The 22001-nt window shown below is 32.9% G+C and overlaps 4 protein-coding genes across 4 annotated transcripts; 3 read left to right on the forward strand and 1 right to left on the reverse strand.

The window, feature by feature from the left end:
* The first annotated feature begins 10530 nt into the window (after positions 1–10530).
* On the forward strand, positions 10531–10857 carry LOC125582900 (MATH domain and coiled-coil domain-containing protein At3g58270-like). The gene has a single exon (XM_048749346.1). The coding sequence runs from the start codon at positions 10531–10533 to the stop codon at positions 10855–10857; it is 327 nt and encodes a 108-aa protein (XP_048605303.1).
* Positions 10858–11886: 1029 nt separating this feature from the next.
* LOC106387141 (SMR domain-containing protein At5g58720) lies at positions 11887–14714 on the forward strand (the record flags this gene model as incomplete). The annotated part of the gene is made up of 11 exons (XM_013826950.3): positions 11887–12454; positions 12539–12564; positions 12669–12761; positions 12848–12918; positions 13161–13381; positions 13617–13693; positions 13782–13838; positions 13924–13991; positions 14081–14187; positions 14277–14347; positions 14419–14714. Coding segments are annotated over 11 exons (1491 nt in total), but the record flags the coding sequence as incomplete, so codon positions are not given.
* A 145-nt stretch (positions 14715–14859) lies between these two features.
* Positions 14860–16395, reverse strand: LOC106387142 (peptidyl-prolyl cis-trans isomerase CYP20-1-like). The gene is made up of 7 exons (XM_013826952.3): positions 16256–16395; positions 15898–15967; positions 15749–15796; positions 15637–15660; positions 15372–15554; positions 15210–15285; positions 14860–15129 (listed from the first exon to the last, which is right to left on the reverse strand). The coding sequence occupies exons 1-7, from the start codon at positions 16319–16321 to the stop codon at positions 14991–14993; spliced, it is 606 nt and encodes a 201-aa protein (XP_013682406.1). The 5' UTR covers positions 16322–16395; the 3' UTR covers positions 14860–14990.
* Positions 16396–18329: 1934 nt separating this feature from the next.
* LOC106383590 (phosphoinositide phospholipase C 1-like) lies at positions 18330–21937 on the forward strand. The gene is made up of 7 exons (XM_022698056.2): positions 18330–19377; positions 19503–19699; positions 19795–19930; positions 20077–20562; positions 20982–21137; positions 21220–21306; positions 21426–21937. The coding sequence occupies exons 1-7, from the start codon at positions 19072–19074 to the stop codon at positions 21735–21737; spliced, it is 1680 nt and encodes a 559-aa protein (XP_022553777.2). The 5' UTR covers positions 18330–19071; the 3' UTR covers positions 21738–21937.
* Positions 21938–22001: the final 64 nt, after the last annotated feature.

The following is a 22001-nucleotide window of genomic DNA, read 5'->3' on the forward strand; positions in this document are numbered from 1 at the left end:
CGGAAAGTTATCATATTTACTGAGAAAAGTCATAGATTTGGGATTGTGATTTAGAAATTAGGATAACAATAATTTTCATTGATAAATGAGTATTGTTTTAAAGTTTTTTATCAAAATTTTATATTTTAAATAATTTTTTTTAAAAACTTACTATTTTAGGAATTTTATCACATTTATAGAGAAATATTGTAGATTTGAGAAATTTTCGATGAAAGATGATTATTCCTTAAATAATTTTATTAAAATTTGTATATTAAATATTTTCAAAAAAAAATTACTATTTTGGGAATGCTATCATATTTACCGAAAAATGCTTTAAATTTTGGGTTGTGATTTAAATATTAGAATAACATGAATTTTGTTGATATATGTGTATCCTTTTAAAATTTATTATCAAAATTTCTATTTAAATTTTTTTTAAAAAAACTTACTATTTTAGGAAAGTTAACATATTTATGTTGAAATCTTGTAAATTTGGGATTGTGATTTAGAAATTAGTATAACAAGAATTTTTTTAAAAATTATTTAAAATTTTTTTTTTTGCAAAAGAAAAATCTAAAAGAATACTCATCTATCAACAAAAATTCTTGTTATCCTAAGTAATTTCTAAATCACAATCCCAAATCTAAAATATTTCTCTATAAATATGATAACTTTCCTAAAATAGTAAGTTCTTAAAAATTTATTTAAAATACAGATTTTTGATTAAAAAACTTTTAAAAGGATACACATATCTCTACAAAAATTCTTGTTATCCTTTTAGAACTTTTTATCAAAAAATTTGTATTTTAAATAATTTTTTAAAAACTTACTATTTTTGGAAAGTTATCATAATTATAGAGAAATACTGTAGATTTAAGATTGTAAATTATAAATTAGGATAACAAGAATTTTTTTAGAGATATGTGTATCCTTTTATAAGTTTTTATTAAAAATTTGTGTTTTAAACAATTTTTTTTAAAAAACTTACTATTTTGGGAAAGTTATCATATTTATAGAGAAATATTGTAGATTTGAGAATGTGATTTAGAAATTAGGATAACAAGAAATTTTGTTTATAGATGTGTATCATTTTAGAAATTTTTTATCAATAATTTGTTTTTCAATTAGAATATCGTAGATTTGGGATTATGTTTTAGAAATTAGAATAATAAAATTTTTTGATGTAGATGAGAATTCTTTTTGAATTATTTAGCCAAATTTTTTATTTTAATTAAATTTTTTAAAAACTTACTATTTCTGGAAAGTCATCATGTTTATAGAGAAATATAGTTGATTGGAGATTGTGATTTAAAAATTAGAATAACAAGATTTTTGTGGATAGATAAGTATTCTTTAAAAAAAAATTCAAAAATATAGAGAAATATAATAGATCTGGGATATTTACAAATTAAAATAACAAGAATTTTTGTTGATATAAGCGTATCATTTTAGAATTTGTTTATCAAAAATTTGTATTTAAATATTTTTTTAAAAAACTTACTATTTTTGGAAAGTCATCGTATTTATAGAGAAATATTGTAGAATTGAGATTGTGATTTAGAAATTAGAATAACAAGAATTTTTGCTAATAGATGTGTATCCTTTTAAGATATTTTTTTATCAAATTTTGTATTTTAATATTTTTCTGAAAAAAATACTATTTCTGGAAAGTTATCATAATTATAGAGAAATGTTGTAAATATGGGATTGTGATTTGGAAATTATGACAATAAGAATTTTTTATGATAGATGTGAATTCTCTTAGAATTATTTTGCCAAAATTTGTAGTTTAATTAATGTTTTTAAAAACTTACTATTTTTGGAAATCCATCATGTTTATAGATAAATATTGTTGATTTAAGAATTTATGTTGATAGATATTTATTTTTTTAGAATTTTTTATCAAAACTTTTTATTTTAAATAAATTTTTTAAAACCTTACTATTTTAGGAAAGTTATCATATTTATAGAGAAATGTTGATGATTTGGGGTTGTCATTTAGAATTTAGGATAACAAGAATTTTTTGTGATAGATAAGTATTCCTTTAGAATTTCTTAACAAAAATTTGTAGGGTAAATAATTTTTTTAAAAACTTACTATTTTGGGATGGTCATAAGAGAAAAATTGTAGATTTAGGATTGTGATTTAGAAATTAGGATATCAAAAAAAATTTGCTGATAGATGTGTATCATTTTAGAAATTTTTTATCAAAAATTTGTATTTTAAGTATTCTTTTAAACACTTATAATTTTGGGAAGTTATCATATTTATAGAAAAATATTTTAGATTTGAGATTATGATTTAGAAACTAGAATAATAAGAATTTTTGTTGATATATGTATATCCTTTTGTAATTTTTTTTATCAAAAATTTGTATTTTAAATAAATTTTTTAAAAACTTACTATCTTTGGAAAGTTTTCATAGTTATTGAGAAATGTTGTATAATTGGGATTGTGATTTAGAAATTAGGATAACATGAATTTTCGTTGATTGATGAGTATTGTTTTACACTTTGTTTTATCAAAATTTGTATTTTAAATAATTTTATAAAAAAGAATTTATTTTGGGAAGTTATCGTATTTATAGAGAAATGTTGTAGATTTGGGATTGTGAGTTAGAAATTAGGATAATAAGAATTTGTGTTGATTGATGCGTATTCTTTTAGATTTTTTTTTTATCAAAAATTTGTAATTTAAATAATTTTTTAAAAAACTTACTAATTTTGAAAAGTTATCATATTTATATAGAAATGTTGTAGGTTTGGGATTGTGATTGAGAAATTAGGATAACAAGATTTTTTGTTGATAGATGAGTATTGTTTTAGAATTTTTTATCAAATATTTGTATTTTAAAAATGCTTACTATTTTAGGAAATTGTCATATTTATAGAGAAATGTTGAAGATTTGGGGTTGTGGTTTAAAAATTAGGACAACAAGAGTTTTTTGTGATAGATGTGTATCCTTTTAGAATTTTTTATCAAAAATTTGTATTTTAAATTATTTTTAAAAAACTTACAATTTTGGGAAATTGTCGTATTTATAGAGAAATGTTGTAGATTTGGGACTGTTATTTAGAATTTAGGATAACTATAATTTTGTTGATAGATGAGTATTCTTTTTAAAAAAATTATCAAAACTTTGTATTTTAAATAAAATTTTAAAAACTTACTATTTTGGGAAAGTCATCATATTTATAGAGAAATATTGTTGAATTGGAATTGTGATTTAGAAATTAGAATAACAAGAATTTTTGTTGATAGATGTGTATCCTTTTAGGATTTTTTTATCAAAACTTTTTATTTCAATAATTTTTTTAAAAACTTACCATTTCTGGAAAGTTATAATATTTATAGAGAAATGTTGTAGATTTGGGATTGTGATTTGGAAATTAGGAAAATAAGAATTTTTGATGATAGATGATAATTCTTTTAGAACTATTTAGCCAAAGTTTGTATTTTAATTAATTTTTTAAAAAACTTACTATTTTTGGAAAGTCTTCATGTTTATAGAGAAATATTGTGATTTAGAAATTAGAATAACAAGAATTTTTGTTGATAGATGTGTATTTTTTTAGATTTTTTATCAAAATTTGTTTTTTAAATAATTTTTAAAAAAACTTACTATTTTGGAAAGTTATTATATTTATATAGAAATGTTGTAGATTTAGGATATTTAGAAATTATGATAACAAAATTTTTTGTTGATATACGCGTATCCTATTAGAAATTTTTATCCATAATTTGTATTTTAAATATTTTTTTAAAAAACTTACTATTTTAGGAAAGTCATCATATTTATAGAGAAATATTGTAGAATTGAGATTGTGATTTAGAAATTAGAATAATAGGAATTTTTGTTAATAGATGTGTATCCTTTTAGGATTTTTTTTAATCAAAATTTGTATTTTAATAAAATTTTTAAAAAATTACTATTTCTGGAAAATTATCATATTTATAGAGAAATGTTGTAGATTTGAGATTGTGATTTGGAAATTAGGACAATAAGAAAATTTTATGATATATGAGAATTCTTTTAGAATTATTTAGCTAAAATTTGTATTTTAATTAAATTTTTTAAAAACTTACTATTTTGGAAAGTCATCATGTTTGTAGAGAAATATTGTTGATTTGAGATTGTGATTTAGAAATTAGAATAACAAGAATTTTTTTTTGATAGAAGTGTATCCTTTTATATTTTTTTTTTATCAAAATTTGTATTTTAAATAATTTTTTTAAAAAATTACTATTTTTGGAAAGTTATCATATTTATAGAGAGATATTGTAGATCTGAGATATTTAGAAATTAGGATAATAAGAATTTTTGTTGGTAGATGAGTATTTTTTTAGAATTTTTTTTTATCAAAAATTTCTATGTTAAATAAATTATTTAAAACCTTACTATTTTAGGAAAGTTATCATATTTATAGAGAAATGTTGTAGAGTTGGGATTGTGATTTAGAAATTAGGACAATAAGAATTTTTTATGATAGATAAGTAATCTTTTAGAAATTTTTAACAAAAATTTGTATTTAAAATATTTTTTAAAAAAACTTACTATTTTGGGAAGGTCATCATATTTATAGAGAAAAATTGTAGATTTGGGATTGTGATTTAGAAATTAGGATAACAAAAGAATTTGTTGATAGATGTGTATCCTTTTAGAAAATTTTATCAAAATTTTGTATTTTAAATATTTTTAAAAAATTTATAATTTTAGGTAAGGTCATCTTTTTTTTTTAACATTAAGGTCATCATATTTATAGAGAAAAATTGTAGATTTAGGATTGTCATTTGAACAGAAGCGTCTCATGCCGCAGAGGTTTCAAGAAGAGGTTAGTATGCGTAAATGCCTTTGAGCATCATTATCCAGGGTTTCTTATGCGTAAAAGCTTTATAGGGTAAACTGGGTGATCAAGATAGCTTCTAAACCCCGCCCTAAGAAACCCTAGATAATGATGCTCTTATTGATTTGATATGGTTTCTTCTTTCCTAGTTTTTTCTTTTTCTTTTTCTTTTTGGAGGCTATCTTGGTCACCCAGTTTACCCAATAAATCAAAACTTGGGCACCACCTACCTGATAGAATGAATCTTTGTCAAAACATAATTACATTTGATTGTCTAATTACACTTTATTGTTTCTTTTTGTTCAAGCTCTGATATTATTGTTTCTTCTCAAGTTGCCAATCTATTATGTTAATGGATGAACTCTATACGCAAGTTTATATAGTTAACCAAAAGTGTAACCTGCCTGAGGTGGCTGTCTTACTTACTTTGGTGATGAAATTGCTTACTCTTTGTCTTAACTAACAATTTATTGGAAATGCATTGAGCAAATGAAGCATGGGCATAGACGTTTTGGTTCGAGCTGTATACATCGCTTCTTTCGATCTTTCTTTACATGTTCCGTCTCTATCGGTTATTGCAGAACCCAGGATTCGACTTTTCGCAAGCTGAGTTGACGGGTAATTGTCCAGATCCGAGGAGCTTCATGGGTGGTATTCGTTCTGACTAAGTTATAGCCCTACTCTTCTTTCTATCAGAGAGTTAAAAAAATGTCCAATAGCGCATAAATAAACACCCTGATTCTCTTCTGTAGTAGGAATCATGTAATCTCGTCTTTAAGCTATTTAACACACAAATAAAGAAATGACTTTAGTTTCTGTTTAGTTATTCTTATATTCCCGACCACAACACCAGAACATCAAACAAGTTAACAGAGCCGTCCGTGCATTCATCTCCACTTTGAATCTTATTCCAGCACGTGGCAGCTTGGTTAGAGCATGTTTAATGCAAGTTTCGGTCTCTTACTATTAAAATGTAAAAAAATAATTAAAAATATGAGATTTTTACAAAAAAATATTAAAAGTACTAGAGAGAAATAAAATGTCTTACAGATCTGAGACCAAATAATATAATGATCACCCAGTTTACCCTATAAGATAGCTTCTATCCGGATCCGTGGATTTAGGGTATCCGAATCCGTGGATTTAATATCCGGATCTGAGACCAAATAATATAATGCAAGCAAAAGTTCCTAGATTCATGGAGATATATAACAACATATAAGTTATCATGCTCGCATATCCACCATTCCTTATGGAAGACCTAGCAAGAGACGTCACTACCTAGGTGTTGAGGCCCCAAGACTGAAAATTCAACCCTAATAACAAAGTTCCTTTCGTGGTTTCTGCATATCCGTCTCTATATTCTATTATCCGCGGATATCCGTATCCAGATCCGCAAAAATAATTAAAAAAATTAATTTTTTTATAAAATACTATTTAAAAAAATAAATACATAAATTAAATATTTATACAAGATTTATTAATATATATATATATATATATATATATATATATATATATATATATATCTATAATATTGTAAAACCTAAATATAATATTATAAAATTAATTTATGTATAAATATTATTATATAAAATATAAATATTAATGAAATTTAAAAATTTAATATGTTGTAAAAATACGGATCCGGATATCCGGACCTAAAAATTAAGATATCCGGATTCGGTTTGGACGGATCCAAGATTTGACTATCTGGATTCGGATCTAGACACCCGAATATCATATTTTTGTATTTTCGGAACGGATCCGGAGCTGATCTCGGATAATAAGTCTCAGGCCTAATTGAACATGCTCTTATATGTTCTTTTCGTATCTAATTTGAATAATAATTAATTTAGAGTCGGAGCTGCATTAACAGAATATGACCCGCCGCGCCACATATCATAAAACAGACAAAGGAACGAATCTCAAGTATTTACGTATAAAGCTTTTGTCTCTTCCTCTTCTTTCCACTTTCATTACCTTCTTCTTAAGCTCACCTTTCTCCATGATCCTCTGCCCCAATCCGCCATCATGACGCTGAACCCTCCCCACTCACCTAGTCACCCCCATCCAATTCCCAACCGCCGAGTCCTCATCGTCGGAAACTACTGCCACGACGTCCTCATCCAAAACGGATCCATCGTAGCCGAAACCCTCGGCGGCGCCTCTTTCGTCTCCAACGTCGAAGCTAGGTGGAAGAGTAAGGGTGCACGTGCACCCCCTATTATTTTGATTTTGCAAAATTTTAAATTGGACATTAAGGTTCATATAGCCTATTTGGTTAAAATGCACCCTCATCTTCCAAAGAACCTGAGTTCGATGCTCCCGTCCATTACTATATTTATTAATTATTTTAACTTTTATTATTGTATGCACCCATGGAAAAAAAAGTCTGGCTTCGCCCCTACCTCTATCATAGACCTATCAAGATACAGGACAGTAGCAGTTGGCATCTTGTAGCTTGCTTGTGATCAATGTAGTGACACACAACTTTCATATGCTAAAAAAAAAAAAACTTTCATATGCTATTTTCACGTTTTCATGCGTTCCTTCTGTATTGTCTTTCTCCATGATGCAGAGGGTAAAGGATGAGGTGCATAGAAGGAAGAAACAGTGTAATGGTCACTCATGTGAGCATGACGAGTTTCATGCGCATCTAACTCCAGCCCGGTTTCAAAACTCTTCACTTCAACCAAAGTTACTGCTCAACGGTTCTTGTGAGAATCACCTTTTGATTACTAACAACGCTTTCCTGAGTTTTGTATGATTCTCTAACGTTAATGAATTTTGGAAATTTATTTACTGTATAAAAGCGATGCCTAGCGTTTCGTCGTGGCAGCCAATGCAGGAGGTTTATTAGCAAGTTTCCATTTTTAATTGAGATGAAAAGGTAGATTGAAAAAAAGTTTGGAGGAGTTGATCTAATAAGAGATCAAATAATATAAACAGACAATTCATGCTTAATAGATTATTGAATTTATATTGATATTATCAAAACTCTACATATATCAAAACGAAATCTAAACGATTCACATTCACTAATAAGATTCGAATTTTATCTTATAGATTTCGAAATAATTGTCGGTCTTTCGCTGCCTATATAAAGAGAAGGGCTATACCTAATTGAGCATATCACGAAGCAAAACTCTTTAACAATATTATTTTTATAAGATCTCACCATGAATGCTGCTCTTGCGATGATGATGACAACGCAACACCTGCGAAGAAATAGTTCGACAAATTCCAACGGCGTCTTAATTGACTCGACAAATATCAACGGCTTCGTAGTTGAGTTGTGCGATGAGCGTTTAGTCCACTGGATTTTTAAAACATTCCCAGAAACTGCACTCAGTGTTCAATGTCAGAACCCAGAGCACAGGACATATTTTATGAACGTTCTCTTGCATACCATCCGGATACTTGTCCACAAGAGACCGCTCTCTGATGCTGAACTAATCACAACCTCGGAGAGTTTGCGTTATCTGACGGAAGCCGGTTTTAAGGTGGAATGGTTGTGGTCAAAGCTCGAGATGAAGAAAATTGAAGCTTACTTAGAGAGGAAGAAACGCGATTCTTGTGAAACTCAAACTAGAGCTCAAGAAACTTGAGGGTGCCATGTCTGGTCTCAAAGCTGAGTTGAAAAACGAGGAGGCCAAGTTGAATCCTCGTTCGTTTAGGAATCTTTTGGGGAATTGCTTCTGCCTATAGACATAAAAGTCCCTCAACTGCTTAAAAGATGATTTGTAGTTTTCTTTTCATGTATGTCACGAATGATAACATGCCTTTTGTTGTTTCTTCTACCATGTATAAGACTTGAATATCCAGACTGCTTCTTTAATGTTACTGGAGATTAAGAGCATCTTTATCCCTAAACTCTAATGGAGTTTCTTTAATTTTTTTTTTTCGGATTAAAAAAAAAAAAAATTAAAAAGTGCACCAATCGTGGATCGCCACGTGTCTGTGGGATCCACGAACAGTGCATAAAACCCAAAGTAAGCGGTTTTCATTTCACGCTTTTGGTGACCGTTTAAGGAAATTTGTGGGGCCTACAGGTAGAGAAACTCATTAACAAACCCCAATAACTGTGCTCTAACAGGCTAATGAATTGCTTAGTTAGTGAACACAACTTCTTACTAGTATTTTTGTTTAAATATACAGATTGTTCATTAAAAAAAAAGATAAGTGGTTTTTGATTGATTTTAGGATAGAAACCTAATATATTCTGTTATTTCTCATCAGTCATCACAAGGGGCCAAAGAGAACTAAAGCTACCCATGTCAGAGGAAAAGGCCAAGTTGAAAAAGAAACCAAAAGTACGAATGGTGACGGCGGATTTGGTAAAAAAAGCGGTACGGAATTAAAATGCGGTACGGCACAACTGCGGTTCAAACAGAATTAAAGTGCGGTACGGTACAACTGTGGTTTTATGTAAAAGGCGGTGCGGAATATTGTTTGATTGGTGACAATATGTATTTGCGGTATTGAATAATTATTTAAGTTATAAATAAAATAGTATATAATATATAATTTAAATAATATAAATAATATATCAATGTAATAAATGTACTTTAAAATTAAAATTTCTTAAATATACATATTTTTGAAAAAGAAATAAAAATATATATAATTACAAAATAGTTAAACACATCACAATAAGTACATATTATTTCAATAATATTGTCAAATTCGTTTATAAATATAAATAAATATAAATTTTAAATAATATATTTAAAACATGAATATAATAAAATATGTTAAAATTTGAAGAACATACCTAAAATTTAGAAAATAAAATGAATGTATACTATTTTGTTAGAATTATTATTAATTATAATTTCAGTGAAAAAGTTTACAATATTAAAATACATATGTGTTGATGTTTTAGTAAGAAATGTTGTATAACGTAGATTTTATTATTTAAAAGAAAAATATTTACCATGCATAACACAAGTGACTTTACAAAAAGTATTACACATGTGCGGTTTTCAACTGAACCGCTATCTTTTACGTGGGAGTAATTTTAAAGTGCGTTTTTTGGATTCTGCATGTATACAAAAATAATTTGCGTATTTACTAAGTTGGATCAGTATTTCTCTTTACATTATTAATAATTGGTTTTATTTTATTATATTTTTCATATCATAAATATCCCTACGTTTTATTTATTTTGATCGACCTTTGTGAGTGTTTCTGTGTATTTGACTCATTTTGAACAAGCTTATTCACTCATATACGCGTCTTGTTTCGTCTCTGTTTAATTATATTCTTGTTTTCGTTTTATTAGTTTCCATTTTTAATGTCTTCTAGATCTAGATTTTGTTTTTGTTTTATTACTTAAGTAGTTTCCATTTTAAAATCTGAAAGATTCACCAATAAGATTCGAATTTTAATGTTATAGATTTCGAAGTAATTGTCGGTCTTTAGCTGCCTATATAAAGAAAGAGAAGGCGCGCGATACCAATGGAAAGCATATCACGAAGAAAAACTCTTGAAAACAATATTTTTATAAAGATCTCTCACCATGAGTGCTGCTATTATGATGCTTCTTCTGCTTCCGAAATCAAACTCGCAAAGGAGGACCGAAGTCGACAACGAATACGGAATTGTGTGGTGGGATCAGGATTTAGTCAAGTGGATTATTAAGAAACACCCAGAAACTGCAATCGGTTTTAAATGATCAGAAGCCAGAGAACAGGGCATATGGATCTGATGAGCGATATCTCCTATATCATCCGGAAACTTGGCCATCAGCGAACGCTCTCTGATGCTGAATTAAGGAGAGCTTCGGATAAATTGGCTTATCTGACGGAAGCCGGTTTGAACGTGGAATGGTTGCGGCCAAATCTCGAGGTGAAGAAACGTGAAGCTTACTTAGAGAGGAAGAAACGCGATGCTTATGAAGCTCGGATGGCTTACTTTGAGAGGAAGAAACGTGATGCTTGTGAAGCTCGGATCGTGGAACTCAAACAAGAGGTCAAGAAACTTGAGCTTGCCAAGTCTGGTCTCAAAGCTGAGTTGAAAATCTAGAAGGCCAAGTTGAATCCTCGTTCGTTTAGGAATCGTCTTTTGGGGAATTGCTTCTGCCTTGAGAGTCCCTCGACTGCTTAAAAGATGATTTGTTTTTGTAGTTTTCTTTTCAAGTATATCATGAATGATGAGAGCTTTGATAGCTTGCCACACACGCTTCTAGTGTAAGCTTCCACGTTATTGAATTTCTTTTGAGTTGTGTAAGCTTCCACGTTATTGAATTTTGGGAAATTTGTTTAGTGTATAAACGCGATACCTAGTGTCTTCAAACGCCCTTTTGCGGCTCTGCCAATGTAAGATTTTTGTTAGCAAGTTTCAAGTTTTAGTTGATTTGAAAATCTCTATCTAATGGGAATATTTTAACATTTTTTTTTTTTGGATATTTTTCATCAGGTTAAAATCAAAATGCCACTTAAAGTTCAAACAAATTCCTAAGAAATTTTGCGAAAAGTTTGAATATTTCTAATTATATTTTCTGGATAAGTTGTTACAACTTAACGTAGATGGTACGGTCGGGTATCAGTCAAATCGTCTATTTAATATTTTTATAATTTTAAAATTATAATAAATGTGTTAAAAAGTTTAAAACAGTTCAAAAAAGGTATTGGAAACATTTTTTTGGCCAAAAAAAAACAATTGAAAGAAATATGCTGAAAAGAAAATAAAACTAGGAAAAGTCAAGTACTATAAAATATCACGGCCGCGCGTTGTCGTGGTCAGTTAGGATAAACCGGTCAATAGGCACAACCAAGAAGCAAACCGGTCGGTGTGCGTGTCCGAAAAACGTGGTCACCATCAGCGCGTGTTCAACACGGAGATTCCGATTCCCAATCAAATCAGGAAGAGACAAAACAAAAAAAAAAGGTTCTATTCCTATGATATTGGGAAACTTCTTCGATTAGTAGGATAAAGAACCAGATTTGATTCTCAGTTTATATATATATTCCTCTTTCCCTCTCTCTCCGACGCTTCTCGTCGGAAACTTGGGATTCAGTTTTATTCTGCACACATCGGAAGAGACTCTATTGATTCCACGATAGCCAGCATAAGAGGAGGAAGAAGAAGAAGAGGCCCTCCTCCGGTGACGGAGAAACGTCCGGCGTGAAGACAAAAGAGTTGGATGAAGAGAAGAGGCATATCGAATCGTTGATGGATGCCTTCTGCTCTGTTTCCAGGGAGGAAGCGACGTCTGCTTATAAGGATGCTGCCGGAGATTTGAACAAAGCAGCCGAGCTTTTGACGGATCTGGTGGAAAACGGTGATGACCCGTCGACGAGTTCGGGTCAGGAAACCGGGTCTACTTCTGAGTACGGGGCTGGGTCGAGCTCCAGCTGCTGCGGTGATGACGTGGCGAGAGAGAAGTTGTTTATGGGAGGACGAAGCAAGCAGAGTAGAGTTATTGCTGCAACGGGGATGGTGTCTTCCGTGATTGCCAAGGATTACTTGAACCCGAAGAAAGAGTTTCCTTCTTTTGTGGAAAGGTCTAAAGAGCTCTCTGGGAAGAAAGCTGGGGATAGAGAGAAAGCTGAACAGTTCTTAGCTTCGATGCTTGGTGATGATTGTGAGCTTAGCATGGCTGTTGTTAGAGATGTCCTCTGTGAGTTAAATAACATACCTAATGTGCCATGAGGAGAGACTTAGTTGTTTGACATGAAAGTCTCTTTTTTTTTTTTTTTTGCAGGTCAATGTGGCTACGATGTGGACATGGTAAGCAGATTGTCTTCAGACTTACATGGGGGCAGTATTGGTATATTATGCTGATACTGGCCCGTCTATGTATTTTAAAGTTTTGATATTTTTGTTCTCCTTAGGCGTTGAATGTGTTTCTTGACATGTCTTCTTCTTCATCAACTAATGATGGTTCATTAAGTGGTAGATGTTCTGGCATAGGATTCAGCGATAGTGTAAGTGATTTACCCTTTTTTTGTTTTCTTTACCGATCTGTTTGATATATTTTGACAGAATAAAGTGCAATGACAATATTTAGCAGCTGGCGGATACATCATTTGATACTGATACTTCCGAAAGTGAGCCAAGCTTCTGGGGAGGCTATAGTCCAAGGTACTTCTATTTGATTCATAGGCCTTCTTCTTCTACTTATTGCTGTTCCTTTGTTGACCGTATATTGTCCTTTCCATCTTCAACAAAAGCACAAGAAACGAACTGTTTCACTGTGGAGGATTCTGTTCATGAACATACGATGGTTAAAATTAACTTTTGACACAGTCAAAACATTGCTTTTGTTCAACATTGTGGAAGAAGTCATAACTAAAAATATGGCTTGTTGTTTTTTCTCATGGTAGGGATTACTCGAAAGCTCTCATGAGTGATCCTTTTGCAACTAGACAAGGAAGTTGTGAGCCTTTTCATCCACAAAAGGTGTTGGAGTCTCTGTTCAACGTTCCCCATAGTACTAAACACGAGCCAAAGACGATGAGTTGGGGAAACGTCGCAAAGAAAATGCAGTCACTTGGGATTGATGCTTCTTCATCTAGTGGTGAAGGGTCCCAGCCTGAAAACTATGGTATTTTACTATGACTTTAGTATCTGCTTAATTGGCAGGCTCATTTTGCCATGAGTTTGCAGGCTCTGAGCTTCTGATGTTTTGTGTTTTACCCGATGAAACACTTGGCAATATTTGTTATGGTGTCATTGGCAAAAACATCTGAGGTCTTGACGGCTTGCTTGTGTTGCAACTCTTGGATTATTTTTTATTACTCATAAATTGCATTACCAACCAATCCATACATGGGTTGCAGGTAAGGATGATGGATATCATGAACTTAGAAAAGGTGCAAATGACCAGTGGAATGTCACAAAGTCATACTATCAAAAAGTAAGTTTTACTTGCTTCTGTATCTCTAGCACTGGTGGGGACTCCTTAACAAAAAAAAACAACTAATGCATTTATAACTTGGTCGAAGGCTGCAGAAGCATATTCGAAAGGAGGAAGGGCTCATGCGGCTTACCTTTCTGACAAGGTGCACCTCATGGTCTTATATGTTTCATGCTATTAGAGCAACTTCTTTGGAAGTGAGTCATAACCTTGTGTCCTTATTCTTACAGGGGAGAGCGGCATCTAAATTGGCTCAACGAGCAGATGAGAGGGCAAGCCAAGATATATTCGTCGCTAGGTTAGCTGTTTTTAGGCATTATAGATGTTATGCTTTCACCCTGGATTTTTATTGTGGACTAAGCCATCGTTGGATCTATATTAATGCAGAAACAAGGGGATAGAGAATGTGATAACCATTGATCTTCATGGTCAACATGTTAAACAAGCAATGAAGCTATTGAAGATGCATCTCTTACTCGGAGCATATGTCCCTTGTAAGTGTACTCACCAAACTCAGTTACAAGTCTTTTCTTCTTTTACGATATATTCTTTGCCTTCTCTAACAAATTGTGAAATGATCCAGCCATTCAGACACTACGTGTGATCACAGGATGTGGGTCTCATGGGTTTGGGAAGTCCAAAGTGAAACAATCGGTAAGTTTCTTCAACACCACATCCAAGAATTGAGTACTGCAGTTAAGGGTATAATGATTGTTGATGATCAGGTGACGAAGCTGCTAGAAAGAGAAGGAGTTGGGTATTGTGAAGAGAACAGAGGAACATTACTGATCAAGCTTGAGGGATGTAGTAGAGAGTTCAGTTTCTTAGACACAGAGAGTGACTCTGATTCAAGTTAAAACTAAAACTAAAACTAAACTCAGGTTTTAGCTTTAGATCTTATAATTATATCTCTGTCTATATCTCATTCTAGCTGTGTGTAAAGTAAATGTTAAGCAACACTTCTCTTCCTCCTTTTTTATATTTTCACGTTATCTAAGAGTTATGAAACACTTTGGCTTGACACAAGACGGTAAATATATTTTCATAAACTTTTTACTTGGTCTAAATACTGACGATAATAGGTTAGAACACACCTCCTGTGTTCTGTCATTTACATAACTAATCTAATTGTAATGTAGATTTGAGTTATAAGCAGAGAGAAGAAATAAAAAGGCAAATGGTTGAATCTTTTATTAAGTGGCTAAGATAGTCGTTTAAACATAAAAGTCGTTCAAAGCACTAAGCTCAGGAGCAATGGAGGATCAGATGGAGAAAACAACTACATGAGAGAGTTGAGTTACAGAGGAAGCTCGCCACTGTCAACGATCACAACTTTACTCTTCGGAGTTCCACTCTGACTCCCCTCAGCTTCGATCTTGTACACCACGTCCATTCCGGTCACTACCTTCCCGAACACTACGTGCCTCCCGTCCAACCTGTACACAAGTCCCCAGTTTTCTAATTAAAAAAAATGATCAAAAAACATATCTTGAAATCCCACTGATCATGTACTCACCAGCTTGTTGTTACTGTCGTGATGAAAAACTGTGATCCGTTGGTGTCTTCACCAGCGTTTGCCATTGATAGATACCCTGTGAATTTAAAAAAAAACAGATCAGGATACTAAACCTTCACTTAGGCCTTTGACTTTGTGAAGTGAAGAAGCAAAAGCACCAACCTGGACCAGTATGCTTGAGTTTGAAGTTCTCATCAGCAAACTTCTCGCCATAAATAGATTCACCACCCATACCATTTCCATCAGTAAAGTCGCCACCCTGGAGCATAAAGCTTGGGATGATCCTATGGAAGGAACTCCCCTTGTAATGTAGAGCCTTCCCTTTCTTACCTACTCCTTTCTCCCCTGTGAGAGAATACGGTCTAAGGCAAGCGTTCATTTCAAGGTATAGATTATTTGATTGACATAGTTTTTTGCTTCTACTTACCTGTACACAAAGCTCGGAAGTTCTCTGCAGAAACAAACAGAAAAAAATCAGAAAGTTAAGTCGTTTAATGAATGTTTTCCTCAGAGGTTAAGCTCACAAACAAGAAAGGTACCTGCAGTTTTAGGTACGGTCTTGCCAAATAGACCCATGACAATACGACCTGCACAAATATAATAAAAAGATGAGAAGTCTTTTTAACACAAAGCAGCACAAGTAGTAAGTGCACCACCAAGATGCATCATCATCATAAGGTCACATTACCTGCTTCTTTGCCATTAATTTCGACATCGAAATAAACCTTGTTTGTGATCTTTTCCTTTGACTTTTTGGCCTGAAACATCCACAAATCAAATACAAATCACTATCATCATCAGCCTCATTTTACATATACATTTGTGACACATCATGCAACCCCATCTTAAAAGGAACAAATTCAGACAACGGTATGTTATTCCACTTCCTGAATCTCTTACATCGCTTGTTTAAACCATTATAATTTACCACAAGACATAAACAATCGCAATTCAATTCGGTAATATCTATCTAGAGATCTGACCTGTGATAACTCAATACAACATATTTGCTGCAATAGATCGAATAATGAGTCTCGTAAATGTACCTGAATAGCGCTTAGGGTTCCCAGAAGAAGAAGACTCCACAGAAGCAGCTTCACTGACCTCGCCATCTCACTCGCAAACTGTTTTTCTCTATTCTTCTGTCAACTTTTTTGCACTTTTATTTTCCACCTGTGCATAACAAAGAACACGTCGATATCCAATCGTATTCCGCCACCTGTAAGATATGGGCCATACATTTTTGAGTCCACCGTACCACCTGACCACACCCGCATGTTAAATCATAGTACTCATGGTCAAACCTGATTCTGTAACCATGTTCAGCTTTGTTAAGCAAACTAAATCTAGTGTGCGGATATACTAAACTACTCTTTAACAAGTTGTCTCTTCTTTTCTAATAAGACCATATAATAAATTTTGACATGCTCGGTAGTATACTTAAACTGGCCATAAACATATATAATTGCATAAAACAAATGTTTGTCCATGTGTTTAGCACCCAAAAGCTGTATAGAATGTGTAGTCATGGCCGATCCTCACAGATTTAATGGAGCATAGATATTTTAAAATAAATTTTGATTAAAAGTTTCTATAATTTGAATGCCATGGGACATGTATACTAATTCTTTAATTTGAGAATCAAGATAAATGTTTCATCAGATTTTGCCTGAAACCGACCAAATGTGTACACGAAATATGCATTAACACGAGTAATGACTTTTTAGGAAATAATGTGTGAATGATTTAGAGAACACGATTCCTAGGACTAGTAAGCCAACTACGAGAAGAAGAAAAAGGCAATAGATTCTTCGACATACAATAATGGAGAACAACACACAAACAAATGCAATACCGAAGGAAATAGATCCCATATTGGTTAGACATGGTACTAATTAACTGTGTTTTTTTTTACAGATTATGGTACAAAGATGATTAATAATATTAAGTGTCCTCCTAGATAATTTTTTGAATAAATTATAGATCCATAACGTTTTGAAGCTCTTAATCTTTTCTAATATGTTTCTATCAAAATCTTTTTGATTATTCGAAAGAAAAAAACAAATGAGGTGGTGGTGGTTTTGACAGGATGTCTTTGCGTTTCTTCTGTTTTCTTTTGCTTTAGACTGGATTTATTCTGTTGGAAGTAGCAGACTCTGTTCGGCTTTACAGATCTACGGCAGACGAAGGTCTTGGTCGATGTGGCACTCCAGTAGTATAGTCCCGACGAATTTCTCAGCTTCCGGAAAATCTTGTTTTACGCTATACTCTGTTTGTTCCGGTTTGGATCAACATGTTCTTTGATTTGACCCGTTTATTTTTTTTTTGTCCTTTTATTTTCTAGCTGCATGTAACTTTTTTTTAGAACAAAAAATTTAAGTACGAAGACTTAAAAAAAAAAAAAACCCAATGAGGTATCCTGAAACATGTAGAAACACGACTTTCAAACTTACCAATCCTTGTGTGTGAACTAGGTGTCACATCTTCAACAGTGTTGATAGGCAATTGAAAAGTATGAAAGAACATATATGTTTGATTGTTTCCTATGGGCTATGACAGTAAATACAGTACTGGTGACAAAATGACAATATATTAGAATATTTTTTCTTTTACAAAATGACAATATATTAGAATTTTTTTTTTTCTTGTCAAACAATATATTAGAATTAGACCATTATTATTGGTGAAACTGTAATAAATTTCTCAAAATATATTTTAACAGCTAAAAACATTAACTAATAAAAAACTAGAACGAATTCGTTCTCACCATTGGAAAAAAATCGTTCTCACCTTTTGACATTCTTTAAATTACTTTTAATAACTTTATTTTAAAAGACTTATGGAAATATTTTCTAATGTGCATGCCATGCCGTCAGGGGTCTGATTGATTTAAACAAATATAAGACGGGATGAGGTAGTTCACTTGGTAAGGACCCCGTGGGCCAATTGTCATGCTCACGGGTTCGACGCTAGGCGGAGACGAACTGCCCATTCTGTCACTAAATGCGGTACTGGGTGTTGGGCCTTGTCCCCAGCCCAGGTAAAGCCCTCCCGGGTAAAGTGGACCGCTGCTTAACCGAATCTAGGGGAATGATCCGCGTAAGTGGGAAACCCCTGGATTATCAAAAAAAAAAAAAAATATATATATATATATAAGAAAATTTTGAGCAAGAAAAACAGATGCTCTTATTTCAACAAGTAATACAACAGTTAAATAAAAATTAATAAATTTTATTATTTTATATTGGTTAGTATTCAACAAAGAATATAATATTTTTCTTTTTTCTTCATAAATCTAATGTGAAGTAGAAAAATATACCCTGGACTTCTTTTTTTTTTTTGGCAACCCTAGACTTTTCTTTATCCTTCACTATTTACCCTATAGTATTTCTTCAATGTTTCCACTTTAAATTATTTTAATACTCACCAATCACGCCTTAGCTGTTTTAATGATTTGATGTAGATGATAAATAAAGTTTTCATCTTTCTATTTTTGAGGACGACTGCGATCGTAACACCAGTTTCTCAGCCATTGGCTCTACCACTGTACCACGTTATTTTACTTTTGATCAACAGCTCTGTTTGGCTTTAAATACTAACTTCAATTCAGACAGCCGACAGAACATCTCTCTCGCGCGTCCAGATTTTAATATAGTTTAAATAGATTATTTTTACTATGAATAGTTCTTTTAATAGTATAAAAGAGGTTCATTGTTAATATATGAGAACGAAACCTCACAGTCTAGAGCAACACATGTGTTACACAAGCACATAAAATCTCTTTGTTTACTTTCTTTCCTTCTTGGGACAGCATCTTCTGTTTCTTTTCTATCCAGTTATAACTCTCACAAGAAACACAAAAATGAAGGTGACATTCAAAGTGTGTTTCTGTTGTGCAAGAAGCTTCAAAGTTAAATCAAGTGAGCCACCTCAAGAAATCAAAACACTTTTCGACAATTACTCCCAAAACGGCAGGATATCTGAAGATGAAATGCTCAGGTTCGTGATCCAAGTGCAAGGAGAAACACACGCTGATTCAAACTACGTGAAGGATATGTTCAACATGCTCAAACATCACGGCGTTTTCCACCCTGGTGGGCTTCATCTTGAAGAATTCTACCGTTACCTCCTCAGCGATTTCAACTCTCCATTACCTCTTTCCGGCGAGGTAAAGTTTTTTTTACGCTAGTTTATTATGTTATTACAAATTATAAAACTGGCTAGATAAAATTTACAATAAATTTTATTTTATTTTTTTAGTTGGATATGTTTCTATGGGATTTTTGTTTTTAGGTTTGGCAAGATATGAGTCAGCCTTTATCGCATTACTTCTTGTACACGGGACATAACTCTTACTTGACTGGGAATCAACTCAACAGTAGAAGCAGCACCGAGCCGATTGTGAAGGCTCTGAAAAGAGGAGTTCGTGTCATCGAGCTTGATTTATGGCCTAACTCTTCAGGAACCGAAGCTGAAGTTCGTCATGGCGGGTCTGATACTAACCATTAACTAAAACCCTTCTTGACTCACTCATTGACTTAGTCCTTAGAGAAGTCTGTAACAGTCTGTTTTGAGTTGATCTCAGGACGTTAACAAGTACCGAAGATCTTCAGAAATGTCTTAACGCGGTAAAGGAGAACGCATTTGAGGTGTCTGACTATCCTGTTGTACTTACTTTAGAAGACCATTTGAATCCAGATCTTCAGAAGAAAGTCGCGAAGGTAAGATTCTGATAAATCATGGAATCTTGTTTAAATCACTGAGCTTCATTGATGGTGAAACATTAAAGAAGTTCAGTTTTTAAGAACCCTAATAGTTTACTTGTCACTCCAGGCACCTCACCTTCTAACTAAATGTTTCTTTGTAGATGGTGAGTAAGACTTTTGGAAGAACATTGTTTCGATGCAGGGGCGAATACAAAAAGTGTTTTCCTTCGCCAGAAGCACTCAAGAATAAGATTTTGATCTCAACAAAGCCACCAAAAGAGTATCTCCAGACCCATATCTCTCAAGGAGCAACAACAAATGAATCTGTAAATGCAGAAGAACTGATTCAAGATGAAGATGACAAGACTGTAGCAGTGGAATACAGAGATTTGATCTCGATTCACGCTGGTAACCGTAAAGGAGGACTAAAGAACTGCTTGAATGGGGATCCTATCCGAGTCATGCGGTTAAGCATGAGCGAGCAGTGGCTAGAAACTCTGGCTAAAACTCGTGGACCCGATATAGTAAAGTTCACTCAGAGGAATATTCTGAGGATATTTCCCAAGACTACACGTTTTGACTCATCAAACTATGATCCTCTCGTTGGATGGATTCATGGTGCTCAAATGGTTGCCTTCAATATGCAAGTAAGAGATTTAGATATCATCTCCTCTCCACTATAGATATAAATTTTCAATAGAAAGGAAAGATTAGTATATACCAGTTATACAAGGAATGCTTTTAGAACCACCGGGCCTTGGGCTAGTGGCACTTGAGGGATAACCCCAATACGGTGAATCCGCAGTTCGATCCCCGTTGACCACCAGATAATTTAACATTGCATTTCTGAGATCCACAGAATAGTCGGTTGACCTCGGCCGCCGGACACCAGTTAATTCAAAAATAAAGAATGCTTTTAGACAAGTATAATGGGTACTAATCATCATGATGTTTTGATGTTAAGAGATTTAACACGAGGTGTTAGTTTGAGAGATATCTAATGCTAGGGCTATAATATACTTCTTATGTGGGAAATAGATTGTTAACCTTGTTTATTAAAACGCAGAGTCATGGGAAGTTCTTGTGGATGATGCAAGGAATGTTTAAAGCCAATGGTGGATGTGGTTATGTGAAAAAGCCTGATGTTTTGCTCTCTAATGGTCCTGGAGGTGGAAATTTTAACCCTTACAGTCAAGATCTCCAGGTCAAGACAACTCTTAAGGTTTTGTCTCTGTCTGTCAACTTTTCATGCGTTTCTTGGTCCACAAGAAAGCATCTTACTTTGTGAATGTGTATATGATTAGGTGAAGATTTACAGTGGAGAAGGATGGAATCTAGATTTTTCTCAAGATCATTTTGATCGATACTCTCCTCCCGATTTCTACGCAAGGGTGAATGTTCGCTAATATGAAGTAGCTAATAAAATAACTCGGTTTACAGGAGCCCTAATAGGTTACTTGTCATTCAAGTCACTTCACCTGCTATATTATTTTATTTTTAAAAATTTCAGGTCGGAATCGCAGGAATACCTTTAGACACAATAAGTTACAGAACAGAAACAGATACAGACGAATGGTTTCCGGTTTGGAATGAAGAATTCGAGTTCCCATTGCGTGTTCCGGAGTTAGCCCTCCTGTGTATCACAGTCAAAGACCACGACAAGAATTCTCAGAACGATTTCGCCGGCCAGACATGTCTTCCGTTGTCGGAGATCAGGCCCGGAATTCGTGCCGTCCGACTCCATGATCGTCTCGGAGACGTCTTCAAGCACGCGAGACTGCTCGTGCGGTTTGTCTTCGAGCCTCGTGTGTTAAAAAATTAAGTGACGGTAAGCTAGTCGTACGTACTAAGCAAGAGATGCTAGAATAATTGATTAAGATGAGCAAAATTATTAAATTTGTGGTTTTAATTTTATTAAATTTCAAACAGCTGATAATAATATTTGTTTAAAGAGATGATGTGGTCCAGTAATACCAATTGTTTTCATTATGGCAACTCAAACTAAAGCAAAACTTCATTGTGCCATTAAAGCAGCATTAACGCGAGATGTAAAAAGAGTTCTTAGGTAAAAAAGTATATGTAGGCT

Source organism: Brassica napus, chromosome C3 (assembly GCF_020379485.1).
Source record: "Brassica napus cultivar Da-Ae chromosome C3, Da-Ae, whole genome shotgun sequence".
Classification (NCBI taxonomy): Eukaryota; Viridiplantae; Streptophyta; class Magnoliopsida; order Brassicales; family Brassicaceae; genus Brassica; species Brassica napus.